Source organism: Amblyomma maculatum, chromosome 11 (genome assembly GCF_055883805.1).
Source record: "Amblyomma maculatum isolate TAMU_Amacu chromosome 11, ASM5588380v1, whole genome shotgun sequence".
NCBI classification, from domain to species: Eukaryota; Metazoa; Arthropoda; class Arachnida; order Ixodida; family Ixodidae; genus Amblyomma; species Amblyomma maculatum.
The window spans coordinates 135749301-135762066 of NC_139354.1; the positions used below are offsets into that span (position 1 = coordinate 135749301).

General features: G+C 46.4%; 1 protein-coding gene across 5 annotated transcripts in view; it reads left to right on the forward strand.

Annotated features, from left to right (window-relative positions):
• The first annotated feature begins 2158 nt into the window (after positions 1-2158).
• LOC146175033 (uncharacterized) overlaps positions 2159-12766 on the forward strand; it is a 92146-nt gene continuing 81538 nt past the window's right edge. For all 5 annotated transcript variants that reach the window (XM_084584369.1, XM_084584370.1, XM_084584372.1 and 2 more), the window contains exons 1-2: positions 2159-2311; positions 8268-8360. In XM_084584369.1, the coding sequence (XP_084440495.1) occupies positions 2288-2311; positions 8268-8360 (117 nt within the window). In that variant the 5' untranslated portion in view covers positions 2159-2287. The remainder of the gene's footprint in view (positions 2312-8267; positions 8361-12766) is intronic.

The following is a 12766-nucleotide window of genomic DNA, read 5'->3' on the forward strand; positions in this document are numbered from 1 at the left end:
CACTTAGACAGCTGCGACGTAAAAAGCAACAACCATGAACCTAGCTTCTGTACTACGCTGGTCTGTTATCGAACAATACTTTCCAAGTCTCCAAGTCTGACTCGAACAGGCAGACGTGAAAATATGATAGTAGAGCTCGTTTTTCCGATTATCTTCTTGAGCGTTTGATTATTATCTGCTTGCGTTTGTCGATTGGATTAGCAACTCGATTATACGTCACAGATACTAAACTGATTGGTATGTAATGTTTCAAGACCTTAGCGTCCTCTTTGTTATGAATTAGAGAATGCTAGCGTTCCTCCACAATTATAATATCCTCGATGTCGCCAGGCATTGTGCATAGAAAGTGGACAGTTTTTCTAGCACGATATCGCCCCATCCTTTAAAAAATCTTCCTGCCCAGCTGCTTTCCCCCTCTACATTGCTTACATATCTTTTAAAGCTTTCTTAACCTTGTCCTTCTTGCATGCTCTTCCCTACTGCAATCTAATCATTGTCCTGACAATATAGGCTACTCTTACGTCAGTATAGAACTACACGGCTACTCTGACTACCTGTCCATGTTAATGATGCAATTGTCTACCTTGTGCCTCAGCGAATGCATTTGATGTTGGTCTGTTGTTGGTCTCCTCCAATTTCAGGCCACCCCAACACTTTGCAGCATGCTCAATATTATCCATGTTGCACTCCGTGATGTCGGACACTCTTCCCCTAGCAATTATGTTTAATGGCTTTGCAAGTTCTATTGGGTTGGAGGCATTCATATTTTGGCGTTCCTTAATCCAATTTTTCGTGTGCTTAGATATTTTGCCGGTATCCTGTCTAACTACCCTACAGTCTACCTCTACTTTGTACTCAGTAATTATATATCTGAAGGTACCGCTCATCGCTTCCACAGTAAGCCGCCTTCCAAGGAAAACGATTAAGGCTCTAATAACCGAGTGATGTGTCGGGATTATTGTTACTTTCCTTAGCTATAACTGCCAAGAGTAGTAAGGTACATTTGAGGAGATATGACTAAAGCTTTAAATGCTGTCATATTTTCTGCAAATACAGAAATATGGGTTGTGGTCGAGGTTCATTGCTCGGAAAAGGTTTCTTATTCTTTATTATTCATCCTCTAGATGAAGTTAAAAAGAAACTAGACTACGAGCTTCAATAAAATCTGAGGTATCGGTAGTTTTCCCGCACAGCTTCTAAATAGCAAGCAGACTCTGTACGTTAAAATATTTTGAATGCCGTATGTATGCGTTTTTATGCGTAAAAGGCAGGAATGCAAGACCTCAGGAAACGTCCATGCTGCATGTGATGGACTGCCTCAAGTATTTAACTTCAGACACAATTGTGACTTTGTTTTGTAAAAAAACATATTCCTAAGTCGGCCTCTTTGAGCAAGACTGTATTCAGTTGATCTCTACTCACAATCCATCCTTGACGGGGGACGCAGCGTTACTTTGGGAGCATTTTTAAATTTTATAAGGGTTTTCGTTATTAAGTATTGCATAGTCAATTTAGTAAGGCATATTTCCAACTTTTGGCTTATAATGACACATGGCAGCAAAAATGTTATACAGGGAACTCAACCATGTGCCCCGCCGGGGTGGTGCAGTGGTAAGACGCCCGACTACTGTGCCGGAGTTCCCGGGTTCGAACCCGACCGCGGCGGCTGCGTTTCGATGGAGGCGAAACGAAGAGGCGTCGTGTGCTGTGCGATGTCAGCGCACGTTAAAGATCCCCAGGTGGTCGAAATTACTCCGTAGCCCTCCACTACGGCTCCTCTTTCTCTCTTTCCACTTTCATTCCCACCTTCCTCCCTTCCCCTACGGCGCGGTTCGGGTGTCCACAGAGCAAGTGTGACAGTTACTGCGCCTTTCCCTTCCTGTGAACCAATTTAACTTATTTAACTTTAACTCAACCATGACAACCTCTATCACCGAAGTGGGATCATGCGGCTCTTCCAAAGCTTTAATGTACTAGGCGGCACCAAATGTAGTGTAATGTACCATGTGGTAACAATGCTAGGAACTCTCATGATGCTTTTTATTGTTTGGAGCAAGCATAGTAATTACTCTGCTGCACAGAGGTTTCAAAACTACTAAATATTACACGCAAGAAATGACTATTTTCTACACTTCAACTTTCATTCTTTCGTAGATTTTCTCGTCTACCCCAGAATCTTGGAAAGCAGAAAAGTAGACGACGGTTTGGTGCACATATTAACAGAGGCCTAACACTCAGCCTTCAAAAGACATCAATACTGGCCGAAGACTTCCTCATTACTTCATCAATGGGTGGAAGCTCACACACTGTCGTAAGTTCTGAGCTATTCAGATTTGCAAATATAGGCCGAAATTAAAAAGTAGAAACCATTCAAGCATATCCAAGTACTTGCCGAAAATCTCAAAATAAACCATATTTTAACGAAGTAATCAAAATATGCTGTGCGAATGTGAGCAAAGACAGCGCCATTAATTGTGCGTTTAGCATTCATTGCCGAAAAAAAAAATCGATGCGGCCTTTATTTGGGCAAAAGTGTTTCAGTGCATTAGCATAACACCAGGATATCTGCTAAACATCGTAAACTATTTGTAAATTAGCAGCATAAAGACTAGTCACATATTTTTAATTATATCAGCAACGCAACACACCAAAAGAAAAAAGAAAATAAAACAAAAAATTGTGTTTTGGAGTTCTTAAAACAACGAAGCAAACGCCATGATTTTATGCCTGCAGCTAATGCACTATATATGAGATCTACCTACAACGATTGCAAACCTAAGGAAGACGGTGTACTTTTGTTTGCTAGATCTTGCGGTGTTGTGTACTTGGAACAAGGCTCTTATCTGTATATCGAAAAAATCATTTTTTTTCACCACCCAATATTCGTCCAGAGAAGGACGTATGAAATCATTTCTGTTTCTGTAGCTAAAGCTACACCACGCTACCCTTGAGCATTTCGCCGGCATTTGGCCGGTGACTGAAAGAGCGCCTAATCGAACCTCTCCTTTTTGTGGGAGGATGGAATTCGAATCAGCCTGCCATGACATTTTTATTCACGTTACCTCTATGCCACGCAGGTACTTTCATACGTCTTTTCTGAATCGGGGCTTTATTAGTGGGCTAAAATTCTAAGTTATCGCGTATTGCTCTTAAAGGCAGGTCTTATGAGAGAGAAATATTAAGGCAAACGTCGTGAAGAGCTAAACTTGCGGTGACCATTCGTCCGTTACATCTAAAGGCTAGAAGATTGGTCGGTGGAGGCGGTAACTGACGGCTGACATGGTCGAGTACTAAGTGGACCTACGCTTCCTGGAATTTCATTTGGCATGAACTGCCAACTTGAGTCTCTCCTTTCATATGTGACGGTGATATTACAATCAGCCTGCCAAAACACTTGCCTAGGCCACGCAGACATGTTCATACGGCTCGGTTAACAGATGAAAAGAGGTGCCGTGTGGAGGGCTTCGCCTCATCGCAGTTAAGTGGTCAGATGTGCCCCCTAGAATACTTCTTCCTAATGAAAGCAGGAGATATCTGTCTGGTGCTGAGACTAGCTTGCTGCTCCTGACGAGGGTTAAAAACAAGGAAATGGGAAGGGAAAATGAAATAAATAAATCGGTGGCGCACACTTTTACACACATAATCCCACACAGATGAATTTGAAAGGGTCTCTTCAACACTGTGTCTTTGAGGAAAGCTATTAAGGCTTTTGTAGCTCTCAAAACCGAATATCCATTGCCCCAAGGACCCAAGCGGTAGGCGTGGGCTCTGCCTTTAACTAATCCTAAATTATTAGTCGATATCCTGCAATGAGCGACAAACCTTTGGCTGGAGTTCACCGCATGTTCGAATTCTTCGCACACATCAGGTGTGACTCACAGAGGGGCACTGGATGTACCGAATTATTGTTACAAGTAGGTTTTGTTCAGTTCAGTCAATCAGTCGTGTCCGACTCTTCGTGACCCTATGGATCATGTCACGCCACGCTTTCCGGTCTCTCACTATCTTCCTAACATCACATAACTTCATCTGCAGTGCCTCGAGGATGCCATCTAACCATCGCGTTCGCTGCCTACCCCTTCTCCGACGACCCTCAACCTTTCCCAACATCACATCTTTCTCCAGCGACTCCTCTCTTCTCATCAGATGACCAAAGTAGCTGAGCTTTAACTTTAGAATTTGACCCTCCAATGAGCAGTCCGGATTTATGGTCGACAATATCGACTGATTTCATCTTCTGGCAGTCCAAGGAACTCTCAAGAGTCTTCGCCAGTACCACAATTTAAACGCGTCAATTCTTCGTTGGTTTTGTACGCCACACTAAAGCGGATTCGGCACAGCCAGTTACAATGAGAGCTGCCTAGTTTGTGTCTAATTCGGAAGACATATGTGAAAACTATTCCAAATAGAGGTCGGTTATCCTGGTTCGAATGGCGTCGCAGAGAGCACTGCAATCGCAATGATTTAGAAGCTACAAGTCTTGCCGTCTCTTTTCGGGCGAATAGAATTGAGTTTCTTCTATTATTGTCAAAATTATTAATAATTCTTGAGGTATTAGTTTGCTGCGGCGTCGCCGTTGACTTTACCTGCGATGCCATAATGAGGAGGTAACCACTGTAGAACAATGTGGTGACACAGCTGGCAGGTTTGCGTGCGCAGCTGATGTAAGTCAGTAAGCTCGTTCTAAATTCTTAATGAGTTAGGCAATCGCAGTTTAGCGTGACAATCAATAAAGGTAACACATCCTGCAGAGGATTTTTGCAGAATATATGCAACAGCTTCTCGCACAGCTGCAGCTGTTCTCTAGTAACCATAGCAAAAGTAAGGTGCTTGAGTGTGATCGAGGTTGTGGAGTACATTCATGGTATCCAGACGCCCATAGATGAGGAGGCAGGCGTAACAGAGCCATCACTACAGATGTGGTAGTGTGGGAAATACTCTTTTCCTTCTTTTTGAATATTTAAAAAAATAATAATCCACTAATGAACCATTACCACCCCTACAGAAGTATGCAGGGATGTGCTCATGGGCAAAGTATTTAAATCCAGTTGCTGGTGTGTGAGCTCTACTTTTGGTACCAGGTATAGTTGTCCATATTTGCATGAAGCAAACCTCCATGGTGCAAAGATGAGACTGCGCGCTGGTATTGCATACATCGCCAGCATGTCCGCGATTATTAAGTCTTTCCGTCTGCCCGTTGGTCTGTGGATGGTAAGCAGTAGCTTTCTGATGCGCCGTCCACTGAGATGAAAAACTTCGGTCCTCATTTGCAAAGTAAAGGCAGTCCTATCGTAATAGTACAGGTATTAGCACCGTGCCGTAGTATGATCTGGTGTATAAAGAAATGGGCAACTTCAGATGCAGTACCACTCGGTAGCGCTATAGTCTCGGCTTAGCGAGTCAAATAGTGATAGTCTGTGGCGATTATTATCCAACGGTTGCCACCAGAGGACCGAGGGAAAGGACCAAAAAGTTCCATTCCAACTTGATCAAACGGTGCGTGCGGTGGTTTTATGGGCATGAGCAGGCCTGCAGGCTTTGATTGCAGAACCTTCCTACGTTGACACTCCCAACAGGCCTTGACAGATCACTTAACAACAGTGGCAAGGTTGTGCCAGTAGAATGTCTGTCGCATTCTATCAAGCGTGTGAGAATAGCCCAAGTGGGCAGAATTTGGTTCATCGTGACACGGAAAGGATTTCCCCTCATAGAGCTGTGGGTACCACAAGGAGATAGGTTCTCGACTCCGATCTAGAGTTTTACTTATAGAGCACACCACTTCTCAAGCAGAAAGTTGAGAGGCTCTGAGAAAAGCACTTAGTTGTGGTGGCTGGCTGACCTTCTAATTAGTCGATCAGGGCTTGTAACTCTGGATCGGCACGCTGCTGATGAGATATATCTTAAGCATCAATACATCCGATAAAACTGCCAGCGTAATCCGTGTCTGGTGAAGTGAGCTCGATAGTCGCACGAGGGAGCGTGTCAGCATCTTCATGCTTATATCCGAATTTATATACAGAGTGAGGCCGAACGCCTGTAGGCGAAGGCTCCATCTCGCCAGGCAGCCGCATGGGTAACGCAGGTTGGCCAGCCAACAAAAGGAATGGTGGTCAGTGACCGCTTTTTTTGTCAATTAGAACTGAAAATTTTGCAAGAGCCGGAAGCTTGTCAGGGTCGGGCTTCACGCCGGCGGCAGTGACGACACGGCCGAGGAATTGAAGCTCTCTGTAGCCAAAGCGGCATTTCTGTGGCTTAGGCTTCAGGTTAGCGGATATAACGGCTTCGACTACTGATCGCAGGTGCTTAAGATGTTGTGCGATCGATTCTGCGAAGACCACCACGTCATCTATGTAGATTAGGCAACACTGCCATTTAAGGCCTGCGAGGAGTGTCCCTCATCCGCTGAAATGAGGCCGGCGCGGAACAAAGTCCGAAAATTGTAACTTTAAATTGGTAAAGGCCGTCGGGTGTGAGAAAGGCCGTCTTCTCACAATATCGTACATCTACCTCAATCTGGCACAATCCAGTTTTAGATCGATGGACAAAAAAATTACAAGAGTTGAACGCTGCTGAACCAAATATTGAGCGAAAGCATTACCTGCAGGTGACCGTGCGTTCTTCTTCTCTTTTTCTTCTTCCTCAGCCCACATATAAAGCCCCGCTTTAACCAAGCCGTAGGAACGTGCCTTAGTGAATTATAGGGGTAACGTGAATGCCAAGGTCCTAGCAGGCTGATTCTGACATAACCGTCCTATATGAAACGAAAGACCCACCTCTTGCCAACAGAGCCGCGGCTCCGACCGCTTGAGTTGGGAGCCCATCTCTCGATTTTGTGTCACATGGGGTAGGGCGTCACAGCTTCACGTGGGCAAGACGTGGCTACGCCGCGCTACGCCGATCAATTGAGTTAGTGGCCCAGCTTCACCCTAGTGTCACGTGGGGTGTGACTTCACAGCGTCCCGTGGCTAAGACGCAGTACCGCCCCGCTACGCTGAAAGATCGAAACCTAGAGTAGTATTGCTTTGCGGTAATTGACGCAAAAAATGTAACGTGCCGTCTTTGTTTTTAACTAGAACGACTGGGGAGCAGCACGGGCTATTTGAAGGCTGGATAACATCATCTTCGAGCATTACATTAACTTGTGATTTAATAACTTCGAGCTCGGTCGAATAGGCGCGTGGGGTGCTGGCGGATTGGGCGCACGTCATCGTACGCTACGATGTGGTGCTTGTTGACAGGAGTATGATGCACTTTTGATGACGATGCAAAACACTCTCTCAATTCGAGTAACATTGAAAGCAACTGTTCATGCTGGCTGACCGATAGCTCTGAGCTGACATCGTGATTGTCGAGGGATCTGAGCGGTGGCACGGTTTCTATGAACAAGCACTCGTAAACATCAGAGGTGCGTTCGGCAAAAGCTACGGAAGGGTCGCGAAAATGATGTCGATACGCATGCGAAAAATTGGTAATAAATACATTTCACTGACTACAGTGAAGATGCATCAAACTTCGGGCCACGCAGACTCCTTGCGTCAACAGTAACTAGAAGTTAGTTTCGGCTTTTGTATTGCATTTGACATTAACGAAAGTACTGGTTCGGGTTGGCGGAGTGACACTGTCCGCATAAACTTGAGTGGTCGCTTTGCACTGCTGACAGCCGTTGCATTCTCAGCAGGAAACGAGTCCTCGAAATCCCGATTGTGAATAATTGCGCCATATTCACGAAGAAAATCTATGGCCAGAATCAGGTCAGGCTAACAGCATTTCAGAACAAGGCAGCTTACCACAAATATTGACTCTTTAATTTGAATTCTGTCATTGCACATGCCTAGAGGAGTAATCAGATTACAACCCGCAGTGCGAACGTGTGTGCCAGCCCACGGAGTCAAAACCGTTTTGGAACTGCGGCAAACTGGCTGCTCAAAATAGAATAATCAGCGCCAGTATCCAACAAAGCTTGAACATGGATACCATTCAGTATTACGGGTATGCCCAACGAAAGCTGCTCGCTAATATCTGGCAATATATCCATCTATTTCTCCAAACACAGAGGTTTCTTTTTGAAAATCAAGAACTGTTAGTGGAGTGTTCCTTGAAAAAGGAATATGTGTAAAAAATAAAAACCAAATTGTCTGTAATTGTACCTAGCTGTTTGCTAGAATTCTTTGCCTCAATTTATCGAAACGTTGGAACAGTTGATGAGCAGCGCTAAAATTTCGCATCAAGAATTAGCGTAATTGTTGACAATAATTTTCTTTCTCAAGTTCGACGGGCGGAAACTAGAAGAGAGTTTGTACTACAACAGTCAGCACCAATGTGCTGTGGCTATCAAGAGACGGAACAATACCCTTGAAGTGGTAAGTACCTTGCGAGTGGGCAATCGTAAAGAAATTAAAATTAACGGGCGTCAATACTACGCCATCAGGTTATTGTGTTGAGCATGGTAAATATAGAGCATGATAAAAGAAATTTCTGGAGATGATTCACAGTTACAAGTCGTCAGTTCTGCACATATATGTTTGACAAGACCCGCTTATCCAGGCGGGAACGGGTCGGCGCGCAGCCGGCATTCAGCTGAGCAGCTACATTACCAAATCTGCGCGTGCTTGGCAGGCTTGTTATGGCTGTAGTCTTCAGCTGGCGACCCCTATGGCACGCTTTATATTCTAATTGGTATCTAGATTATATCGAGATGAACGCATTAATGCCACATACTACAATGTCGGCGTGCTGTCATACTGTAGCTGTCAATCATTCTGGCAGTCACACAGAGCACGTGAGAAACCTTAGTTCTTGTCTAGCTATCATGCCAGCGTGGTTACGGTGCACACCGTCACTGTTAATTAGTGATAGTTAGTGATCGATAATGATAGTGACAGTTAGGGATTTTAACAGTGATGACAATGACAGAAATGACAATGACGTTATCACCTGCTTACGTCATGGCCGAATGGGATATTATTATGACGTCACATCCGATCATATGGTGTCCCCAGGTGATTCACGCAACAGGAAGCTGACATCGCCACCCATCCGATCTAGGTCACATCACACAGTATACAGTAGTCATGGCCCGCCGCGGTAGTGCAGTGGTAAGACGAAAGACTACTGTTCCGGAGTGCCTGGGTTCGAAGCAGGCGAAACCAACATGCATCCATGTGTTGTGCGATATCAATGCAGGTTTAAATATTACTAGGTGGTCGAAATTACTCTGCAGACCTCCACTATGGCTCCTCTTTCTCTCTTGCCCCTTTCACTCCCTTTCCTCTCTTCTCTTGAAGTGCTGTTGTTTTGTTGTGGTTGTGGCTTTCCTCTCTTCTTTTGAAGGGCTGTTGTGTTACCCCCGCGGGGGTGGTGCAGTGGTAAGACGCCCGACTACTGTACCGGAGTACCCGGGTTCGAACCCGATCTCTGCGGCTGCGTTTCGATGGAGGCGAAACGAAGAGGCGTCCGTGTGCTGTGCGATGTCAGCGCGCGTTAAAGATCCCCAGTGGTCGAAAAAACTCCTCAGTCCTCCATTACCGCTCCTATTTCTCTCTTTCCACTTTAATTCCCACCTTCTTCCCTTCTCTTACGGTGCGGTTGAGGTGTCCACAGAAATCAAGTGAGACAGTTATCGCGCCTTTCCCTTCCTATAAATCCATCAGTTGTGGTTGTGGCCGCGCCGGGGTAGTGCAGTGTTGAGACGCCCGTCTACTGTGCCGGAGTACCCGGGCTCGAACTCGAGCTCGGTGGCTGCGTTTCGATGGAGGCGAAACGAAGAGGCGTCCGTGTGCTGTGCGATGTCAGCGCATGGTAAAGATCCCCAGGTGGTCGAAATTACTTCGTAGCCCTCTGCTACGGCTCCTCTTTCTCCCTTTCAACCTTCACTCCCACCTTCCTCCCTTCCCTTAAGGCGCAATTGAGGTGTGCCCTGAAAACAAGTGAGACAGTTACCGCACCTTTCCCTTCTTATAACAATCAATCAATCAGTTGTGGTTGTGGCTGTAGCTTAGAAGGAAACACTTACACCGTGGAAAGAAAAGAAAATGCACAGGCCTGCTACTGGTTCAGTAGCTGAGCCGCCTCCGCAGCTTTGTGCGGACCGAAGAGAAAATAGAGAAGAAAGAAAAAGAAGAGGGAGAGAAATACGCGCAAAGCAACAACTATCGTCCACCAGCAAGGAGGTGGCGGGTCCAATGACGGCCTGCAGCAGATACAAATTTCGTGGCAGGCTAGCCCCCGCCGCAAGTGGCGTTGACCTACATGTCCCAGCACCATCAGGCAAAATTCTAGGAGACTTTGATGAGGCCCAGGATCAGCCATCTTCCTCCGAAGCGCGGTTCAGTGGCGTCCACAGAAAAAAATGTAACAGATACCGCTCCTTTCCCTTCATATGGACCACTTATTGTTCATATTATATAACGATATTATCACTATCATTATAAATCATATATTAATATTATTATTATTATTATTTTATATTAGTATTATACATAAGTCGATGCAGTAAAGCAGGCATCAGTGGCGTTTAAAATATGTTTGCACGAAAGAATATTCGCAATATGTTAATGTTAATGTTTAAATTACAGGAAGGAAAAGGCGCGATAACTACCTCACTTTTTTATGTGGACACCTCAACCGCGCCGTGAGGAAGGGGGAAGGTGGGAGTGAAAGTGGAAAGAGAGAAAGAGGAGGCGTAGTGGAGGGCTACGGAGTAATTTTGACCACCTGGGAATCTTTTATGTGCGCTGACATCGCAATTCTCCACAGACATTAAACGAGGCATAAGGTAAAGAAGGAAGGTGGAAGTCAAAAGATATTGTAAAAGAAGGCTAGGTCGAGACGGCGAGGTCGTGACGGCAAGGACAGCCAAGCCTTGTCTAGCGTTTTAATCCGATCACGAACCCAGGCGCGCGCCGGAGCCGGCGCCGCGGGACGATGATGATGGTATGTACAAATGAAAGAAGATCATGGCATGTACAAATGAAAGAAGGTCCACAGAAGGCTCACACAATCTGCCCGGGGGGTCGGAAGCGGCCAGCCTGGTCGCTAATTAACCGATGTACCGCGGCGCACAAATGGTTTCAAGCGAGAAACATGAACAATTTCAGTTCCACGGTGGCGTCGATCGGCTGGGGGATCAACAGGCGTGACTTTGTAGTTAACTGGAGAAGTTTGGCTGATAATCTCGTAGGGACCAAGGTAGCGGTGGTGGAATTTGTCACTAAGGCCAGGGGTGCGCAGTGGTGTATACAGCAGTAATTCGTCACCACGATAAGAGACCACGCGATGCGTAGAATCGTAGCTACTCTTGCGGTCTTCCTGGCACACTGCTGTGTTGAGGCGGGCAAGATGACGGCATCTGGCCACACGAGATAAGAACTGGGTAGGTACTGATGTGGAGTAGTCGGGCGTAGAGAAGAAGGAAGCGTCGAGAATTGTAGTGGGAGGACGGCCATAAACGAGGAAAATGGAGTATAACCGGCAGTCCGCTGTGCTGCTGTGTTATAGGCGAAAGTGACGAATGGTAGAATAGTGTCCCAATTTCGATGATCCGGTGTGATGTACATGGAGATCATATCCGATAAGGTGCGGTGAAATCGCTCAGTCAGCCCGTTAGTCTGGGGATGGTAGCTTGAGGTTGTCTTATGAAGGGTGGATGACGCGTGAAGAACTTCGGCAACGACTGCCGATAAGAAGGCCGTCCCGCGGTCACTTAGGAGCACCCGAGGAGCGCCATGACGCAATACAATTGATCGCAAAAAGAAATTTGCTACTTCTTGAGCGGAACCGGTCGGTACAGGTGCTGTCTCAGCGTAGCGTATAAGGTGGTCGACAGCTGTTATAATCCAATGGTTACGCCCATCGGAGAGAGGTAGGGGACCATATAAGTCAATGCCGACTACGTCGAATGGCGTGGCGGGACAGGGAACAGGTTGTAGAAGGCCAGCGGGCGAAGACGTCGGCCGTTTGCGACGTTGGCACAGAGGGCAGGATATGACGTATTTGGCAACGCAGGAAGATAGGCCAGGCCAAAAGAATCTTTTTTCACTCGGTCGTAGGTTTTGTCAACACCAAGGTGACCTGCAGTAGCGTCATCGTGGAGAGCCGCCAGTATACGTGGACGAAGCACACGCGGCACGACTGGGATCCAGCGAGTTCCATCAGGGCAATACACGAAGCGGAGAAGGATGCCATCTTCGAGCTTAAAATTGCGAAGTTGTCGGCGAAGCCGAGCATCGGGCGGGTCCGAAGCGCCAATAAGGCGGTCGATGATGGGTCGGCAGTAGGCATCGGCTAATTGCTGTGAGCGGAGAGCGTGTTTGTTTTCAGAGTCATCAAATGAAACTGTTGTGATATACGTCGGAGAAAGAGATGGTCGGCTGTGGTCATAGGTGGAAATGCATTGGGAAGAAAAACAGCAAGCCGATTCCGAAAGTGGATAGCGAGAAAGAGCGTCGGCGTCTTAGTGTTGGCGACCCGATTTATAAGAGACGTCGAAATTGTATTCTTGCAGGCGTAGAATCCAACGGCCAAGTCGGCCTGTCAAATTTTTGAGCGAAGACAACCAGCAAAGAGCATGGTGATCGGTCACAACTGTGAAATGCCGACCATATAGGTAAGGGCGAAATTTTTGGACAGCCCAGACGACGGCAATGCACTCCTGCTTGGTAATGGTGTAGTTTTTCTCAGCTGGAGTCATAGTCCGACTGGCGAAGGCAATCACTTTCTCACGCGAAGTTGCATCGCGCTGCAGGAGTACAGCTCCAAGACCGAGACC